Source organism: Toxotes jaculatrix, chromosome 14 (genome assembly GCF_017976425.1).
Source record: "Toxotes jaculatrix isolate fToxJac2 chromosome 14, fToxJac2.pri, whole genome shotgun sequence".
Classification (NCBI taxonomy): domain Eukaryota; kingdom Metazoa; phylum Chordata; class Actinopteri; family Toxotidae; genus Toxotes; species Toxotes jaculatrix.
This window is the reverse complement of record NC_054407.1, coordinates 3,341,626-3,358,927: the sequence shown is the minus strand read 5'-3', so window position 1 is coordinate 3,358,927 and position 17,302 is coordinate 3,341,626. Positions and strand designations below refer to the sequence as shown.

Below are 17,302 nucleotides of genomic sequence, written 5' to 3'. Positions count from 1 at the left end.
ATGCGGCCAAAAAAAGGAAACTGCTTCAAACAAAAAGGTCATGATAATGAAGTTATTTTAATAATATTCACAAAACATCCAGAGAAGTACTAAAAAAAAAAATCTAATCTATTTAAGTCCTTGGTGGATGTTCCACCCTGGTAGAAACAGAGTTTGGAGTTGTGGATGTCATTCATGTGCTAACAGCACATTTAACCTGCCCAGTCAGTCTTTCAGCTCTTATCAGGTCTGTCCATGTCATCAATGTCAAAGCTAAAGGGCTTGTCGTAGCCCATCAGGTGATTGTAGTCGTGTGGGACGGCGAACAGATCCGGGTTCACCAGCAGCCCCGTGTTGTTGACGTAGAAGGAGGTGAACATCTTGCTGATGGCTGGGATCCTGACCTGGCTCTGGTGGAACACCATCTTTTTTTCCGTGAGGAAGACACTGCAGGTGACGGCTGTGTAGGTGTTTCTGTCCGGGTTGTGATACAGGCGCATCACGTAGCCCTTCGTAATGAGGTGGAGGAGGACAGGGGTGAGGAAGGTGAAGAAGCCGATGACTCCACAGAAAGCGACCTGTGTGGCGAAGCTCTGGACTCCTAGTCCAGTCTTCAAGAGGATGTGGGGCATGAGGAAGAGGCTGGCCCCGCTGGTGCTGTAAGAGAACATCTTCACCCCTGAAATAAAGAGAAGATTCAGAGAGTACTGGTTACTGAATGAAGGGCTTATGAAGGACAGTCAAACATTTGGGTTCATACATTTCAGGCATGGAGCTAATTGTCTGTGTGTTTGTTTTACAGTGTATTTGTTTGCTAATGGTGCTTTGTATTTGTAAACCACAGTGTTTGTTGGTGAATCATGTTTTGTTTGTTACGTTTTAGCAGGATATTAGCTTCACGATCAAGGCGACAACATCATCTGCTCAAATTTGTTTTGAGCAGATGTTCTTACTGTCCCTCAGCAGCCACAGAGCCAGCACCTGTACCTGTGCCTGGTTCACTCATACAGTGACCAGAGTGACTGTTTGTTTAGCTCATAGTTGAAAAATAGAGTAGCTGGAATATTTGGTAAACAGGATGCACTGTTTTGTTTTGTTTTGTTTGACTTTCAGTTCCACTTCTAATGTGCAACTGAGAAAGTTATTAGATGATCAGGTGTTTTTCTTTCGGATGTAAGGAGCTGAAAGTATCTCACCTCGAACAGCAGTGCTCAGGCTGCCAGTGTAAATGAGGTTCCCATCCTCAGAGTGAGCCGACGCAGAGAGAAAACGTATGGACGGACAGTGGGACTGTAAAAACACACAATTAAAGCTGGTTTTCGACAGGGTTTGGCAGCCAAAAGTCTGTTGTGATGTCCTGTAACATATTCATTATCAGTCTAAATGGCTTCCAATCAATGCTATCTATCTAAAAATATACATACAAAAAACACATTTATCACCCATACCCCATCTGGTCACAGATACAGGACACTTACAAGGAAAAAGCATGCTTCAGTTAAACTTTTGTCAGTCCTGCTAATCACAAGACGGCACTATGCATTAGTTTTGTTTTTTGTCTGTATGTATATATTTAGTGATGCAACAGCACTTTTTGTGTAAGGGTATGTACTGTTCTGCCATAAAGTCTAATTTTATGTCTATTAGTCTATTTTATAAATATAACCTCACTGATAAACATATAAATGTATTTACACATTTCACACAATGTCACCACAAGCTGTATATAAGCTGTTACAAAAAGTAAAATGCTCATAGTTAATGTTATAAATATTATAATCAAGCAAATTAACCCAGAGCGAGGCTAATGACACGGTAACACAACACGTTTTTATGTTAATTTTTATATATTGATGCAACAATTTCAGCAAAAGCAGACACATTCTAAAATGGCTGATATTAAGCATACAACAGTTCCCCTACCAAAACTTCCTGCATGACAATATCTTGTACCTGCGTAGTGTAAGTCCTGCAGGACACACTCCTGGGTGAATGCAGGACGTCAGACAGTCCTGCAGACACGAGCAGTCGATTCCAGACACACTGATCTTAGCGGCTAATGCTAATTGAGCTCATCTAAGCTAGCTTTGTTTACTTTAGCCACGTAGACGTGCCCAGTAAAGTGTTAGCTTGCTTACAACAACATGTATCTGTCACGAAAACACGGTGTCAGTTCCGAGTTAAATACCTTGTTGTTTAGTTTGAGGAATGACCTTCTGTCAGCCTGTAGCTGTTTGCCTCTGGCTCCTCTGAAACAGGACACGGGAAACGTTGCACCATGTCGAGCGGCCGAAACGTGAATGTACCCGAACGACTGAGAAACAATACATGGTCGTAATCTACGCAGGATATTTACAGAAATCATCGTTTGCTTGTTTGCCACCTTAACTGATTCATTGACTTCTGATGAATTTCACACACGCTGGAAACACCTTCTGCTTCTTCTTCTTCTTCTGCTTCTTCTTCTTCGTGTAATCGGGTCACAAACCATCTCGAAGGTTGCATGTCGCCACCTACTGTACCAGAATGTGTACAACATCATCACCAAATCTCTGCCTTTAGTATCCCTACCACACATTACACATTTCCTGCTGCCAAGATTTTGTTATAAGAGAGCGTATAAGAGATTTTGCTTCATAAATTCTAAGAAATAATTGCCCCTGTGATTTAAAGCTCTTTTTTGCCAGTTTATCAGCTGCCCCCTGCTACTCCACCCAGAGCTGAAATCCAAATCAACTGTCTGTCACTTCCTAGTTGCTTAAGATTTGTAAGACTCACATAAATTTTGGTGAATTCATTTTCATCTCTGATGGTTTGTGCTAGATTTAAATTGTACTCTACATCTGAATAAACAGCCCAATAAATACAAAGCAATGTTTTTTTTTATCAGCTCCCCAGCAACACATCTTGCATATATATCTTGAACATAAATCAACAACATCCTGATCACTGACAGCAGCGTACAGCATAGATCTATTACCACACACTATGTATTATGTATATTTACAGCTGATGGTTGCGACCACAGCACGAGTGGTGATTAAATCTCTGCTTTGACTGCTTAACCACAAGTCTGTATCTTTACAGCTAATTTTAAAACAGGGGGCAGAGGCTGGTTAACTGAGTCCTCCACACTGTGTTATACCTGGCTGATGCCACAGCAGTGACTGTGAAGTTGGCTCTAGCTCTGATATGAATATATAGCCTTCTATAGCAAGTATGGATTGCATGTTGCCCCAGTGTACACAAGTGCAGCATGTCCAGTCATCCAGCAGATGGCAGCACAGCACTATGTAAGAATTTTCTCAGGCTGGTAAACCAGTCAAGAGCTCACAAAACGCTGCAAACCTTCAAAGATGCAATAATCTATGGAATTAGTCATTGTATTGGAGATAGAAGCTGTAGCAGCAGCAGTAACCTGATATTGGCACAAGTGAAATGTTCTTAGTCAGAGAGTGTGAATGAGCACATCAAATGTGATTTGTCAATGCTTTCATTTGTTTAGTTATTTCCACTCTTCAGACAGTTACAGTCACCAAACAGGTTGGAGAAATTCAGAACCAAAAGTCAAGCCAAAGTTAATGTGGAGAGTTGTGTGATGAGTTGCTGTTACTGCTTTGTTCTACATTATATAGATTTACACTATCACTATATGTGTTAATAAAAAATAAGTGTACAAATTAGAATATTATATTTATTGGACTTTGTTATTTCTGGTTTGGTGCCATGACAGTGAGAGTTGGCAGTCTGCAGTGTGTTTTGTAGCTGCCCCCTCTGCCTGCACTTGACACCTTGTCTCGGTTGATAAACTCATCCTGTCTCATGCTGCCAGTCACTCTATACTGTCATGTTTCTACTATATATCTCACACGTGGGCTGCTGTAACTTCTCAGAGACAGGGCCTGACCAAACACAACTTAGTCATCACAGTAATCGCGGCCCATTGTTTTGAAGTTGACCTCAGATTGACAGATGTGGCATCTCTTTTACTTTCCTGAGTTCCTGAAAGCCTCCATTTCTGGAAGAATCACAAACTTTCAAAGGATCCGTTTTGGAAGACGTGGTACCTCTTTCCTCTTCTCCAGCTGCTGTCACAGCACTTTGAAGCTCAGGAATACATCCAGTTGGACAGGCTGTATTAAGCTTCTGGGAAGGTACATCAACAGTTAGATGTTCTGGCTTCCTAAGTTTGAAATTTGGCCAGGAAAAAACACTCGCACGTTTACAGCTGCAAGGTTGAGGCAAGCTGGAGAAATAAGGTGATTTTTTTGGACTCCCCCCCTTCAATCCTCGTCTCTCTCTCTCTCCCCTCAACCCAACTGGCCCAGGCATGAACCATAAAGAATCATATAGAAAAGAAATGTACTTTATTCATCCAATGCAAAGTTGTTAAAAAAATGAAAAGGAAATAAAACTACAGTGTGTGTCTCAGTGAGGTCTCTGGAGCACAGTTTATCTTTGGCTGTTCATGAAAACTCCCTTGAAAATGAAAGAGTACCTGCATCCTCAGTCTTTTTGTTGTTGTTATCGACAAGAATCATTTACTTTCATGAGCAGGGAGATGGTTATCTACTCCTCACATACTTATTAGCCACCTCCCGATGAGCTCAGACCTTTGTAGAGAGTGGATGGGTTGAGCTTCTTCTGTATTTGACCAGTAGGAACCTGTTAGCTGCTGTTAGCGGCACACTCGTCTGTGGAGGCTTTTCCAGGTCAAACGGATCATTTTCAATAACATGTTTGCTCTCGCACACTGTTTATACAGAGGTTCTGCTGAAGGGTGGGGGGCATTTACAGCTGCATGTCCTTTGTCTCCTGCCACACACACTGTGGTAGGAGACAAAGGTTATACTGAATGTGTCCTCATGTTGATAGGAAAGTGCTTTATTAACCATGACCTCCTCCTATCCCTGTGACCCTGTGACCTTAATGGCACAATAACATGTTTTTAATAGTCCTGCTCACATGTATCAAGATAAAACTCTTCACATGCTCCACACGCCTGCTACAGTGACACACTTCATTATTATATCAGGATTTGTTAACACTTCAGCTCGCTGGAGTCAGATGTGGACAGCATAATGACTCAAAGATTACACATCAAAGCCGTGCCATGTATATGATTAAAGATAGGCAAGTGAGTCATGGAGTTATGTGATGGTTTAAATTTTCACAGTCTCTCACAATACATACACACAGCTGCAGGGCCATAATGGTATTTACACATACATTAATGCCAATGAAAAGCCATTGTCTTTCTGACTCACACTGTCACGGTATCACCTGCAGTAACCTCTCCTGAAGTTACCGCAAGTCAGGGCCGATGTGTTGTCAGTATTTATGCCTGTCATGCTTAAAGGACCCCGGGCCTTTGTTTTTTTTCTTTTTGTTTTTTTTTGTTAGGGGCACAAAGGTTTATCTGGAGAATTTAACACACAGTGACAAAATCATTCCTGCGTAAAAAGGTGGAACTAATCCTAATAATGAGCTGTGGTGAACAGGTAAACAAGTCTTTTCTGTTTCTGTTCCACTTTTTAAAAAAGGTTTTTAATGCAGAAGAACGTTAATAACACATCAGACATATTGTTTCTTGTTTGTTACTGTGAAAGGAGCCAAAAAGACTTATTCAGTATTTTTTTACATGTATATGGAACATATGACGGCGACCGAGCTTCGTCTCTGAAAGGTGACATCTGCAGGTACACAGCCCAGAGTTACACAGTAAAAGGAGGTAAAACAGAGAAAAGCAGTAAATCAATGCTCTGCAGAATCTGCAACCAGCCAGTATTTGGACGCAACATTTAATTAAAATTAATATTTAATTATTTAATCAATTACCTGTCCAGTGATTTCCTGTCCACCGAGTGGCAGCTGGTGATTTGAGTCAAACACACTCCATCTACCAGCTCAGTTCAGCCACTCTAACAACTGAACAACTGTTCACAGGAAGAAGCTGAATGAAGTCAGCTTAGAGCGCTGCAGCTTGTCCACCTCGTACTGACAAAACAAATATTAGACCTAAAACTTTATTTTTTTTTAAAAGAGCAGACCAGAGTGGCTAAAATTCACTACCTCTCTGATGACAGTGTGAGAAATACAAACAGGGACAACCTGCTTTGATTGGCAGCATTGGTTTTAGAGCGCTGTGTTCTTCTCCCTCGACCACACCCATTTACTTGTATTAGATGGAGACAGAATCAGGAGGAAGCTGCTTAATGATGTATTAAGCTTTCTAACTCTGAATTACATTTTGTGGCTTACTGGGACAGTACAGGTGTGCCCTCAGCTGATCAGGACAGGAGAAGAAACAGTAGTTCTCTGACACTTCACACACTTGAAGATGCGAGATGGACAGAGTGTTAATGAGAGAGAAAAGCTCATGAAGCTTCACAGAAAGATGAGACCACTGGATCCCTTTTCATTTCTTTCATTTTCCTGGACTTTGTTCATCAGGAGAGCGTGTTCCCGCGGTACAGCTGACATCTGGGCAGTGTTAGTCTTAGTGGTGTATTTAGTCACTGTGAAGAAAGTGTTTAATTCATCTGTCATTCAGGTGCACACATACTTTGATTCAGGTTGAATTCTGTCCTAGTTCCATCCTAATTCTGTCCTGCACACATCTACACTCATGCAACCCTGAACATTTGTGGACATCACCTGAAGGAGCGGACATTAAACAGACTTTACCCTGCCACCTGCCTGGTACAAAGTCTGTGTAATGTCACAGCAAGTGAATGGGAGTGTTGATGACTTTTCTATCCTACCCCCTGCACGCTGTCTCCAGGTGCCATCCCTCACCTAAACCAAACTCCATTTGTGACTGGATTATTACACTAGTGTATTTGATTAGTATTAATTGATGATTAATGTGAACTGTTTTAGTAAATTGTTTTTAATAAACTGCTGTCCTGTCTGTTTTTGCTGCAATAGTCACTAGAACCATCCTCTGCAAAGCAAAGTACTGCTACTGCTTTCACTATAGTGTTATTTACCTAGCTGTAACTTAATATAATTATTTTATATATTAACACTAATAATTTATTTATTGAGATCATTTTAATTGTCTGATATTTTATGGTTAATCATTTGTGAGACTGATAATTTATGAGACTGATTTTATAACCCTGTTGCACATACACTGTCATTGGCCTTGTCCTGTATTTGATAAACCTCTGGGTGCTTATTCTACACAATCTCAAACACACATTCTGTGTGTTTGAGATTGTGTAGTTCCCCTTTCATGTAAACAAACATACACACGCACATCTGTGAAGGGTGATTGATAAGTTTGTGGCCTGAGGTAGAAGGAGACGAGGTGTACAGCTCTTGTTATGTGCAGTACAGCTCTCTGAGTGACTGTGCACAAAGTAAATGTATGAGGGGACTATATGGTAAAATACCAAAACTGACTCCTTCTACATGAGGCTATCAACTTATCACCCCTGTCTTACAGTCATTTCCTTAAGGCTTATCCTGACTCTCACCATAACTGCTCCAAGCACCGTTCACAACATATGCCAAACTGAGCCTAGCCCTTGCCACCCTCAATGTGACATTAAACCAAGTCAAATGAAATGACAAGACCTTCATTGAACGGCTTTTCAGTCTGCATGTGATAGCTGAGCCTTTGCAATGTGACTGAGAAATAACATCATTGTCTCTAGAGTGTGAGGAATACCACACATACACATGTATGTGCAGCTGGCCTTGACCAGAAAAACTCTGTTATCAGTAATGCACATCATCCCTGTCTTACTCATTAATTTAGTTAGGTGCATTACTCCGCCCGCATCCTCCCCATCCACTGTGGAGTCAGTTGTTTGTGTCTGGACTGCAGAGGTTACTTCAGGCTAACAGGGTTATCGAAGGTCACAGAGGCTGAACTCAGTTGAGCTCTAACGGCCAGATACTTGTGAAATATTGTTAGACTGGCCTTCATATAAACTAACAAAATCACATTTTGGGAAACTGTTTAACAACTTGCTCATGCTGAGAAAACGGAGACATATAACATTTTGGATTCCTACTAAGCTTTGTTGTGCAGTCATGTGACAAAGTAACATGGAAAGTTTGGAAGATTTGTTTATTTGCTCACTCCCACAGCAACAATAGCAACATTCATTAAACCTGCAGCGGCTGATTTTTTGGGGGGCAGCATAAACAATAATCTATGAATACACTCTAACCTATAGTATCGCTGTTTAAGCTGTTAGCATACAGTTGTTTTACAGTGTTCTGTCTACCTGGAGAAGACACAAACACAGTGCAATATTTTCTCCCCTTCATCTCTATTTTTGGTCTCTGTTAAATCCTGTGGGAAATATCTGAGTCTTTAGCTGTTAAACGCTCCGCTGTGTGTCTGTCTGCTGTTTGGTGCAGAGCAGGTAGTGCACGCTGGAGAGCTCTGTAAAGCCGAGGGGAGCTGGAGATACAGGCGATGAATGTCTGTGGATTCATCACTACAAATGACCCATTTCACACTGTCAGATTGTTTTTACATTGTAGCTTTCAACTACATCTCATGGTCATGCTCCTCATGAGTAGTGTGTTCACAAATGTGGAAAGATGTAAACATTATTGTGTTTAACCTCTACACTGGCCTGAATATGACCCCAGGGGTCAATGTGGTTATCAAACAACACAGTAAAACACAAGTAACAGTCTGCAATGCAGCTGAGTTTCTAGTGTTTCTTTTACAGGACAAGATCCATGTAACACAACTTGAAAATAATCACAGTTGGTTAGTGTCAGTAAATAGACTTTAGGCTTGAAAGCTGAAAATGAAGACAACATGCACAGAACGATTAGAGTCAATGTATATCCTCGAGATGGTATCATGATATTTTCATTCATTATACTATTTTCACTTTCTATTTGCATTTTTCTGCATTTTTTTGAACGTCTTTTACAGAGGTATATGCTTTTTTGTCAGTTTGTGGAAAAGCAAAGCCACAGTGAATCATGACATCAGGTCATATGTGCTCCCCTTCCTGTTCTACCGGTGACTACACCCATCAGTGTGTACTGCATCATTGCACAATCCATTATGAACAGGGTGTGAACAGGGCACGCAGCAAGTGCTCTTGGAGCGTGCAGCCCAGGCAGGATTTTCAGCCTCCAAGACAAACAAACATCATTTGCATATATTTGGCTAGTTTAACCAATTCTCAAACCTTTTGTGTGATGCAGAAAAAGTGTAATGCCCCTCATCCCCCCGCATCCAGCCTTACCAACTGAGTTAAGGTTTGCACCTACACTATCCTCTTCTAAGAATAAATTCAAGACAGTTTAGTTTAGTTTAGCTTTGAATTAGTTGTATGAGTTTTCACATCATGGGGCAAAAATGTGATCTCTGTGACTATGACCGTGGTGCGATTGTTGAACAGCGTCTCAAAATGAACAACATGTTCAACCTTGAGGTGGATGGACTACGACAGACCATGTCAGGTATATACATATATATACACATATACATATATATACACATATACACATATATACACATATACACATATATGTGTTGAGGTTCTTGGAAGAGAAAAGGTTTCTGTTCTGTGAGATCAGAACATGGCACACAGACAGGTGTACAAATATATTGATTTATTATCTGTTTGTTCAGCATCTACATGTCAATACACACACACACACACACACACACACACACACACACACACACACACACACACACGTGGGTCGCTGTACATGGTTACAATGGTGCTCTGACTTCACTTCCAGGTTCATCACAGTTACTCACAGAGCATGTAAACATGTAAGTTGGAAGGCAAACGCATATAAATATTAATGTGGAGTTTTCCCATGTGACAACAATAACATCAATAATTGGATTACCTTCCCTCTCACTGCAGGCGGACTATGGCTGAACCTGACAAATGCAAATACACACTGTTGTCTGCGTCTATATGCTGTCAGTATTTAATTATCTGTATAATTATCATGTTTAAAAAAAAATCAAGAGTGCTGTTTGAAAAGTGGACATACCTGTTGGGTCAGCACTTAAAAACACCTCCTTCGGAGAAGATGTTCAACCAGTTGTGCGTCATAAATGTCCTCCTGACTCGTGCAAATTAGCATTCCTTCATTTTTTTGATGCACCTGAATTAACCCTATTTCCTCATAAGCTCACACCTCTGTGCACAGCCTGCTGAACTGAAATGTCAGTATGCATGTACTCTATGCTCATTAAATAAACTGCAGTTAATGTTATTCTTAAGCAGCACATCTTGCGATAATGATACTGAGAGGCCAACTATCAAACACGTCCTCAGTGACTCCCGTGTCTGACAGTGAGACTGCCAGAGAGAGAGCAAGCTCCAAGGTCGATGGGCTATCTTCTACTACAAGGTGAAGGTGAAGTCAGTAAATCGTACTGATTGCAGAAATGCATTCATTGATAAAAAAGAAAAAAAAAAGAGTTTGATCATGCTGCCCTCTGAAATTTCACCTCACAGCTGACATGAAAGTACCAAACACTTGATTTTTGTGTTTAGTATCTATCTGTGAAATTACAGTGGCCCAAGAACTTAAAGGAGCACACCGATGTCTTTGCATGTTTGGCCCATTTACTTTAAGTCATGTATGCTTTGCTTTACTGATGATTTTTTCCCAAGAATATTCCATATTTAGGCTGACATTCTAAAAAAACTACTCTTGGCAAAAGGTAAAAGGCTTTGAAAGAGGATTTAGACTTTCCTCTTATTGCGACAGGTAATTGAATTAAAAACATGATAAGGTGATATCCTGTCGGACTGTCAGTCACACTGTTTTTTTATTTTTATTTTTATTGTTTTATTGTTTTATTGTTCTCATTGTATAATACTCATTTATTGATAATTGCAGATTGATTTTGGTCTACAAGTAGAAAAACTCTGCCTCTTACTTTGAAAATAAGTTGGCAGTACTGTAACTCTACAAGATTTTTTACTAAATTACCTACATATGCAAAAACATATGGCTCCAGGTCTGTCTTTCTGAAACTCTGAAGGCCTGGTCCAACAGAGACAGTGTTGGGCACGGCACTACCTGATACACTGAAGGTCTGAATGTGCAGAATACATGTTCTTCAGCAGCAAATTAAAGCAACAAAAATGTGTAATTCAATCTATATACATATGCCACGAGGGATCTTCATTAACACTGTTAAATATTTACTATATACAATATGTACTTCAGTCACTTTGCCTGACAAAGACAGAACTCAGTGGTTCGATTTCAGCTTGTACCTGAAGTCCACGTCATAGGTAGGCTGGAGGATTCCCAGGCCCGCACGAGACTGGTCAAGAGGTGGGACTTTAATAGCAGGGTCCAATAGTTCCATGTCAAAGTAGGACAGCACCAGAGAAAGGAACTGCTTGATCTCATACACAGCAAAGAATCTGCCAGGGCATTTGGTAACACCGGAGCCGAAGGGCATGTAGAAATAACGCAGCCGGCGTCCGTTGCAGTAGAAATTTGTTTTCTCCTGACCCTTCTCATCCAGAAAACGGTCATACTTATACTCCTGTGGGGTGAAGAGGGAGAAAGGAAGTTGAGTTTCACAAATTACAGTCATTTCCTGAAGAAGAAGAAGTTTTCTCATTCGATAAGCAGTCACTACATATGAGTCTTACATAGGGATCCTCAAAGATTTCTGGATCGTAATGCAGCATGGGTGGATATAGGGCAATAACATCATCCTTCCTTATACGGTAAGCTTCTTGGTTGTCAAGGTGAAGCAGGAAGTCTTCCTTGGCAACACGCACATTCATGGAGGCACTGGAAAGACGCATGGCCTCTTTTATGATGCTGTCTATAGACAGAAAGTAGACAGGAAGGGACACAAAAGAAATTAGCTTCATAACATTTCTTTACTGCAGTTTAAAGTGGTCTGTATTGTGCCATGAAGGCACCACCAGGTTTAAATTTAGCAATACAGGTAACTTCTGTTTTCTAGTAATCCAGTGGAAATCCTACCCAAAACAGGCATGTTGTCCAGCTGGTCCCTGGTAAGGTTCAGTGTGGGGTCGCTGGGGTCAACTACCAGACCTGAGTCCTCCAGAACTTTCTGCACTTCCTCACGAGCTGCTTTCATAGCATCTGGACTCCTGAGCACAGATACGGGAGCCTGTTAGTTACATTAACTGTCGCTGTTTGAGATGCACTGTTGTTTTGGATGAACATTGTTCTGGATGAACAATGCAGCGTTAAAGCAGCACTTTAATCTCTGTCACTGTTTCATTCCATTTCTAACGTGCAGGACTACACAGACAAAACTATGAAAAGTTGTTCTAAATGTTAACTGGTTGTGTCGTGTGAATTAAGTCACTGTGCACTTAGCACTCAGCACATTCCTACATTGTTGTGCTCTACACTCTCATATGAGCTCAGTTGAGCTCAGCTGAGATGACTTCATGGTCAGGCTTGTTGCAACACCACAATGAAACAATACGACACCCACAATCAGCTGTCTGAAAACTGATAAATCTGCAGTAATGTGATGTAACTGTGGCTGTACAGTACATAGGGTAATGGGTGACAGACAAGGGAAAGATGTGTGTGATGTTTCACAAGCACTTTGGTGGATTTGTCTCATAAAAAAGTACTTCAGCTCTCGGTCCAAGCATCAGTGAGGGCTGTAAGCTCACCTATGAGTGGCCTGATTGCATCATTAGCTATCTAGATAAATCTAACTAATTTAGCAATGTAGCCTTTGATAAGCCGACAAGAGTGTTACCTACAAGGGCTTTAGTTTCACAAATACACAATGCTATGTTGCCCTGGGCCACTGAGTCAGACCAGCCAGACTGGTTTAATGTAGGTTATATATAGACATAAACATAAATAAACATATGATATATATATGATTAATTTTAAGTAGATAATGTTAGTCACCCTAACCCAGGGTGTATACTATTATTGTGCTTTCACAGTAATAATTAATCATTCCTGACAGTAACTGATCACAGCTCAGTTTGTGACTTGCTAACACTGGTAACGAGCAGAGACATTTACCAGCATCTAATCAAAGATTGACTTCATTGTTTAAATGATTAACTCACATTCTAGACTACCATAGAAATTAACCGCATCTAGATTTGTGTTCAGACAGTGCAGAACACCCAACCACAACTGCAAGGTGAACTGAACCATCAGCTGTGGCTTCCCTCCCCTTTCATTTCACGGAGCCCGTACAATACAGGACAAAACAACTTATCGCCTTACCTAATCATATAGAAGAGACTCCAGAAGGTAGCAGGCAGGGTGTTTGCCTGCGAAGCCCAAAGCAGAGCGACGTGAGTTCTTGCCTTGCTCACGTCATTGAAGGTAGATAAGGAATCATTCAGGATCATCCTCATAGAGATCAGATCAGACACGTTCTCCCTCTTGGATAAGTTTTCAGCATGCATGGTCTTTGCTAGGTTCTATGCATTCGAAAGAATAAGCACAAAAAGAAAGGAATATATATGAGTTTTCTGTTAAGTTTATATTCCTAAGAATGGTTAGAAATGGCAGCACAGAGGGATTGTGGCAACAGGACAAGGAATTGTATGTAGTCGCTTTCTCCCTTGATAATCGCAGGAAAAACCCACTAACCTCTCTGGCACTGTAGGCACTCTTGAAGACATGGATGGGCAGACCAGCCACCAACGCTGGGAAGATCTTGTCAAACTCTTTGAAGTTCTCCAAAGCATTGAGCACCAAGGCTTTCTGGGCTGCCTGCCTCGCCTGACACTTATCTTCACCGAGCTCTTTACCAAACAGCGTCAGGTAGCCAGACTCAAACATCACCTGGAGGAGAGTAGGGCATGCGGAGACCTGTTAGAGCTGTTAGGACTTGAACAAACTGTTCAAATTCAAATGTAGTGCACTGAGGCTATGGAAAGGTAAATTGATAATACAAACATTTCCAAACATTGTCACTACATGTCTAGTCCCTCAGGGCGTACTTTTCATGTATGAGTTGCAGCCATGATAACACTTGCTGGATAAAAAGTTAATTCTGTGAGTCAAACTACCAGTTCAGTTCAGTTCAGGCTCTAGACTAAAGTCTGACCTTGTAGCAGAAAGCAAAGATGCCATCCACCTCCCAGCGTTCCTTGCTGGGGCTGAGCGTGTCCGACCGCAGCATGACGTCCTGGAGGTGGCCCATCATAGTCTCTATCAGGGACGGTAGAGCCTCACCCTGCAGGGTCTTCAGAAAGGTTTGGTGGAGGTTCTCTGTGGTGTGGCCATGGCGAGGGTCGAAGCTGTCGTGGCCAAACGCCTGGTGAGGGAAGGAAGAAGAGGTTCAGGACCCCTGAAGGACTCACTGGTAGCATGAAAGTGGAAGAACATAATATATCCTGACAGAACAAGGCATAAATAAGATGAAATCAAAATAAACTTACCTTGACAGATGTGGCAAAGTGGAACTTCCTCCAATCCAGGTGCCTCCCCTGTCTGATGACTGAGTGGTAAGAGAAGGGGTCGCACAGGAAATGAATGTACTGGCCAGCGATCTTGCAGGTGAAAATATGGCCGTACTTTTTCTGGCGGCTGCGGAGGAACTGGAGAGGGTTGGCCCCGAACTGCAAAGCACAGCCTAGGTACGGGATGAAGCCATTTTCAACTGCAGGCTCACCGGGTTGCCTGTGAGCATCGACAAGAAAGAGATGGCAGACAACAGTCAGTACAAAGCCAAAACAAACTGCCACTGATGGAAGGTCAGTGTTCGTCTAGATTATAAGAACTGTATTCATTCAAACTAATGATCCCTAACATTTTTATAGGAGTTTGTTACTTATTAGTACTGGCTGAGCAACAGGAGGACTCAACCTGTTGCCAACTCATGGAAGATAATATAGTAATGCATGATTTGCTCTGGAATGCAGCCCCACTGACAAAATTATTATTAATGAATTCATTAGAAAGGGCGACTGGGGCAACCTGCTGGGTTTTTTTTTTGTTTTTCTGTTAGTTTGAACATTTTTATAACCTTTTATAACCCTTAGGGGAGAGAAACAGAAAATGACATGCAATGAAGGCCCCCAGCTGGTTGCAAACCACAGACAGCACCTTAAACCTTAGACCAACAGGGCACCCTGTGGCTTGGGGTTTTTGGGTGCTGAGCATGTAATTACAGTTCCAGCCAAGATCTTGTGCTCCATCTTCTTCTCCCTTCATTTTTGTCACCATTCTACTTTTGACTCTCAAAAGTGTAACACCTTCCAAAATACCATCTAAATAAAAGGATCTACTGCTTGATGCTTTTTTTTCCACTGGCAAAAGGTGTTGATGTCTGTATTCACTGAAACTCATTCCAGATATTGTCAGTGAGCCCAGTTTCCCCGAAGCATGGTCCTCCCAACAACCACAACATTTCCAAAACACTACAAAGCAGTTACCAGGGTTGTTGTATTTGCATACCAGCCTTAATGCCATTATGAAACTCTTGTAAACAAGTAAACTCTTTATAACACATCTCTTTATATTAAAAGCTTTTCTCTGATTTTGTAGGAATGATCATTACAACAGAGAGGAGGACCTAGCTGCTGACTACACAACACAGGGTTTGACAACAACAGCCAGGCACTGACAGCAAATCAGTGACACTGTTTGTGAATCAACAGCATGCCAAACAAATTCCATCATCTCTACGAAACCTTTAGCTTGATTTGCACTGACTGGATGCACTTATGTCATTCACAGTGGTGTGGTTACATAAGTGGCACAGTGTTGTTGCATGCCTGGAATCAAGCATGTCAATGTTGATCTGTGTGCAGTCAACTAAAAATCAGTGTAGTTCAGGAAAGCCCTATTCATATTTAATGTTCTAGACACACTGGGTAAGTAAAATATTGGAGCTTAAACAGTAGACAAAACAGAACAAATGTCTAATACATTGCATCACATGTGTCCTGTCTCCGGTCTTACCTGTGTCGTGTCCCCACGGCGAGCCACAGAAGGCAGCACAATCCCACCACTACAGCCCAGATCAGAGCGATGCTTATTATCATGGTGATGGTGATGATGATGAGTGGAAGATCCAAACACAGCAGGAGGTTCTGTAACAGCTACTAATGCTCACACAGATTACACTGACAGGAACTGTGACTAACTGTTGCTGTTGCTTGCTTCATTAAAGTCAACAGTCCTCAGGAGGATATGTTTTAAAGATGCCTCCCCAGTTTCCTGGAGTTTTCCAACCCAGAGACAATGAATGAAAAGTGACACCTCCTGTCACTGCAGATATTTGGAAGCAATCTGTGTGTGTGTGTGTCAGTAAGCAGTGTAGGTTCAACCTAGTGTGATGACAAGGCAGCATGTGGGAGGCTTTTATACCTGCTTTGCAGCTTAGGGTGGACCCAAGGACGGCAGTTTTTTTTTTTTTCATCATTTGTGCAACAGAATGAGTATTATTACCCTATCTGCAATGTTGTTCTCTGAGACAAAGGATAAGGTGAAAAGAATTTCTACATGTCCTGATGGTGATTAATGTTCAAAACCTGTAACTAGGATTTTGAGATGTTATCCCTTTTAAAATTATTATTATTAATCATTGGGAAAAAAATGATTTCACATCAACAAATATATCTGTTTAATTTTGTTTTTTAATTTTTTTATTCCAGATTGTAGATGCAAATGATTTTTTGCAGAGTAAAAATTTAAAAGGTGTGTTCTTGTGTTTTTCATTTGAAAATCACTTAAGGTATAAACTGATCTACCCTGTTATGTCACTGGGATTTCTCTAGGAACCCGGATTCCATGCAAGTCTTCTCTCTCTCTCTCTCTGTGTGTATGTGTGTGTGTGTGTGTGTGTGTGTGTGTGTGTGTGTGTGTGAGAGAGAGAGAGAGAGAGAGACAGAGATGGCCTTGACTGTTGTCCATGGACAGTGTTACCTGAAAAGCATCCAGGTTGGTAAACAGATTCAAGGTCTCACATGCGTGTGCAGGTAGGAGCAGGGACGAGCATGCCTGTGGTACAGTATGTGACACGCGTGAGCTGTTGAGACTTGCCATTGTGCAGGTGGAGGTAAAATCTAGTTCATCAAGAGAGTACGAAACACTGTGTCAAAGATTGGTGGATGGATGAGTTTGAGTGATAGTGAGTCATGCATCTACCTGAAGTCACAATTCTGCAAACACAATGCTTTCACACATCTGAAGTAAGTGAACGATGATAGTGGTGGGAGTGCCGGCTGTAGTGAAACACTGGTCAAAGTTTAAGCCCAAAGAAAGAATTTTCTCATGTTTACAGGTCTGATCTGTGGAAGCTGGTTATTATCAGGCCAGGTGCAAGGGTAAAATCACTGTGGGAGGGGGGCATCTGGTTGTACCTGCACTGCAG

General features: G+C 41.4%; 2 protein-coding genes across 2 annotated transcripts; both read right to left on the bottom strand.

Annotated features, from left to right (window-relative positions):
- Positions 1 to 38: 38 nt before the first annotated feature.
- On the bottom strand, positions 39 to 2,430 carry tmem70 (transmembrane protein 70). The gene is made up of 3 exons (XM_041055522.1): positions 2,168 to 2,430; positions 1,176 to 1,269; positions 39 to 658 (listed from the first exon to the last, which is right to left on the bottom strand). The coding sequence occupies exons 1-3, from the start codon at positions 2,342 to 2,344 to the stop codon at positions 213 to 215; spliced, it is 717 nt and encodes a 238-aa protein (XP_040911456.1). The 5' UTR covers positions 2,345 to 2,430; the 3' UTR covers positions 39 to 212.
- A 5,666-nt stretch (positions 2,431 to 8,096) lies between these two features.
- Positions 8,097 to 16,246, bottom strand: LOC121193744 (cytochrome P450 7A1). The gene is made up of 8 exons (XM_041056197.1): positions 15,889 to 16,246; positions 14,364 to 14,604; positions 14,030 to 14,239; positions 13,570 to 13,764; positions 13,198 to 13,397; positions 11,950 to 12,080; positions 11,607 to 11,785; positions 8,097 to 11,497 (listed from the first exon to the last, which is right to left on the bottom strand). The coding sequence occupies exons 1-8, from the start codon at positions 15,969 to 15,971 to the stop codon at positions 11,195 to 11,197; spliced, it is 1,542 nt and encodes a 513-aa protein (XP_040912131.1). The 5' UTR covers positions 15,972 to 16,246; the 3' UTR covers positions 8,097 to 11,194.
- Between the last annotated feature and the right edge of the window lie 1,056 nt (positions 16,247 to 17,302).

Bases quoted from the DNA above. Each gene is read 5' to 3' on its own strand.
- tmem70 (XM_041055522.1), bottom strand. From the start codon at position 2,344: ATGATTTCTGTAAATATCCTGCGTAGATTACGACCATGTATTGTTTCT. The intron at 1,270-2,167 runs GTATTTAACTCG...GTGTTTTTACAG, and splicing joins TCCTCAAACTAAACAACAAG to TCCCACTGTCCGTCCATACG. The intron at 659-1,175 runs GTGAGATACTTT...TCTTTATTTCAG, and splicing joins CCTGAGCACTGCTGTTCGAG to GGGTGAAGATGTTCTCTTAC.
- LOC121193744 (XM_041056197.1), bottom strand. From the start codon at position 15,971: ATGATAATAAGCATCGCTCTGATCTGGGCTGTAGTGGTGGGATTGTGC. The intron at 14,240-14,363 runs GTAAGTTTATTT...TTCCCTCACCAG, and splicing joins ACTTTGCCACATCTGTCAAG to GCGTTTGGCCACGACAGCTT. The intron at 11,786-11,949 runs GTAGGATTTCCA...TTCTGTCTATAG, and splicing joins GGACAACATGCCTGTTTTGG to ACAGCATCATAAAAGAGGCC.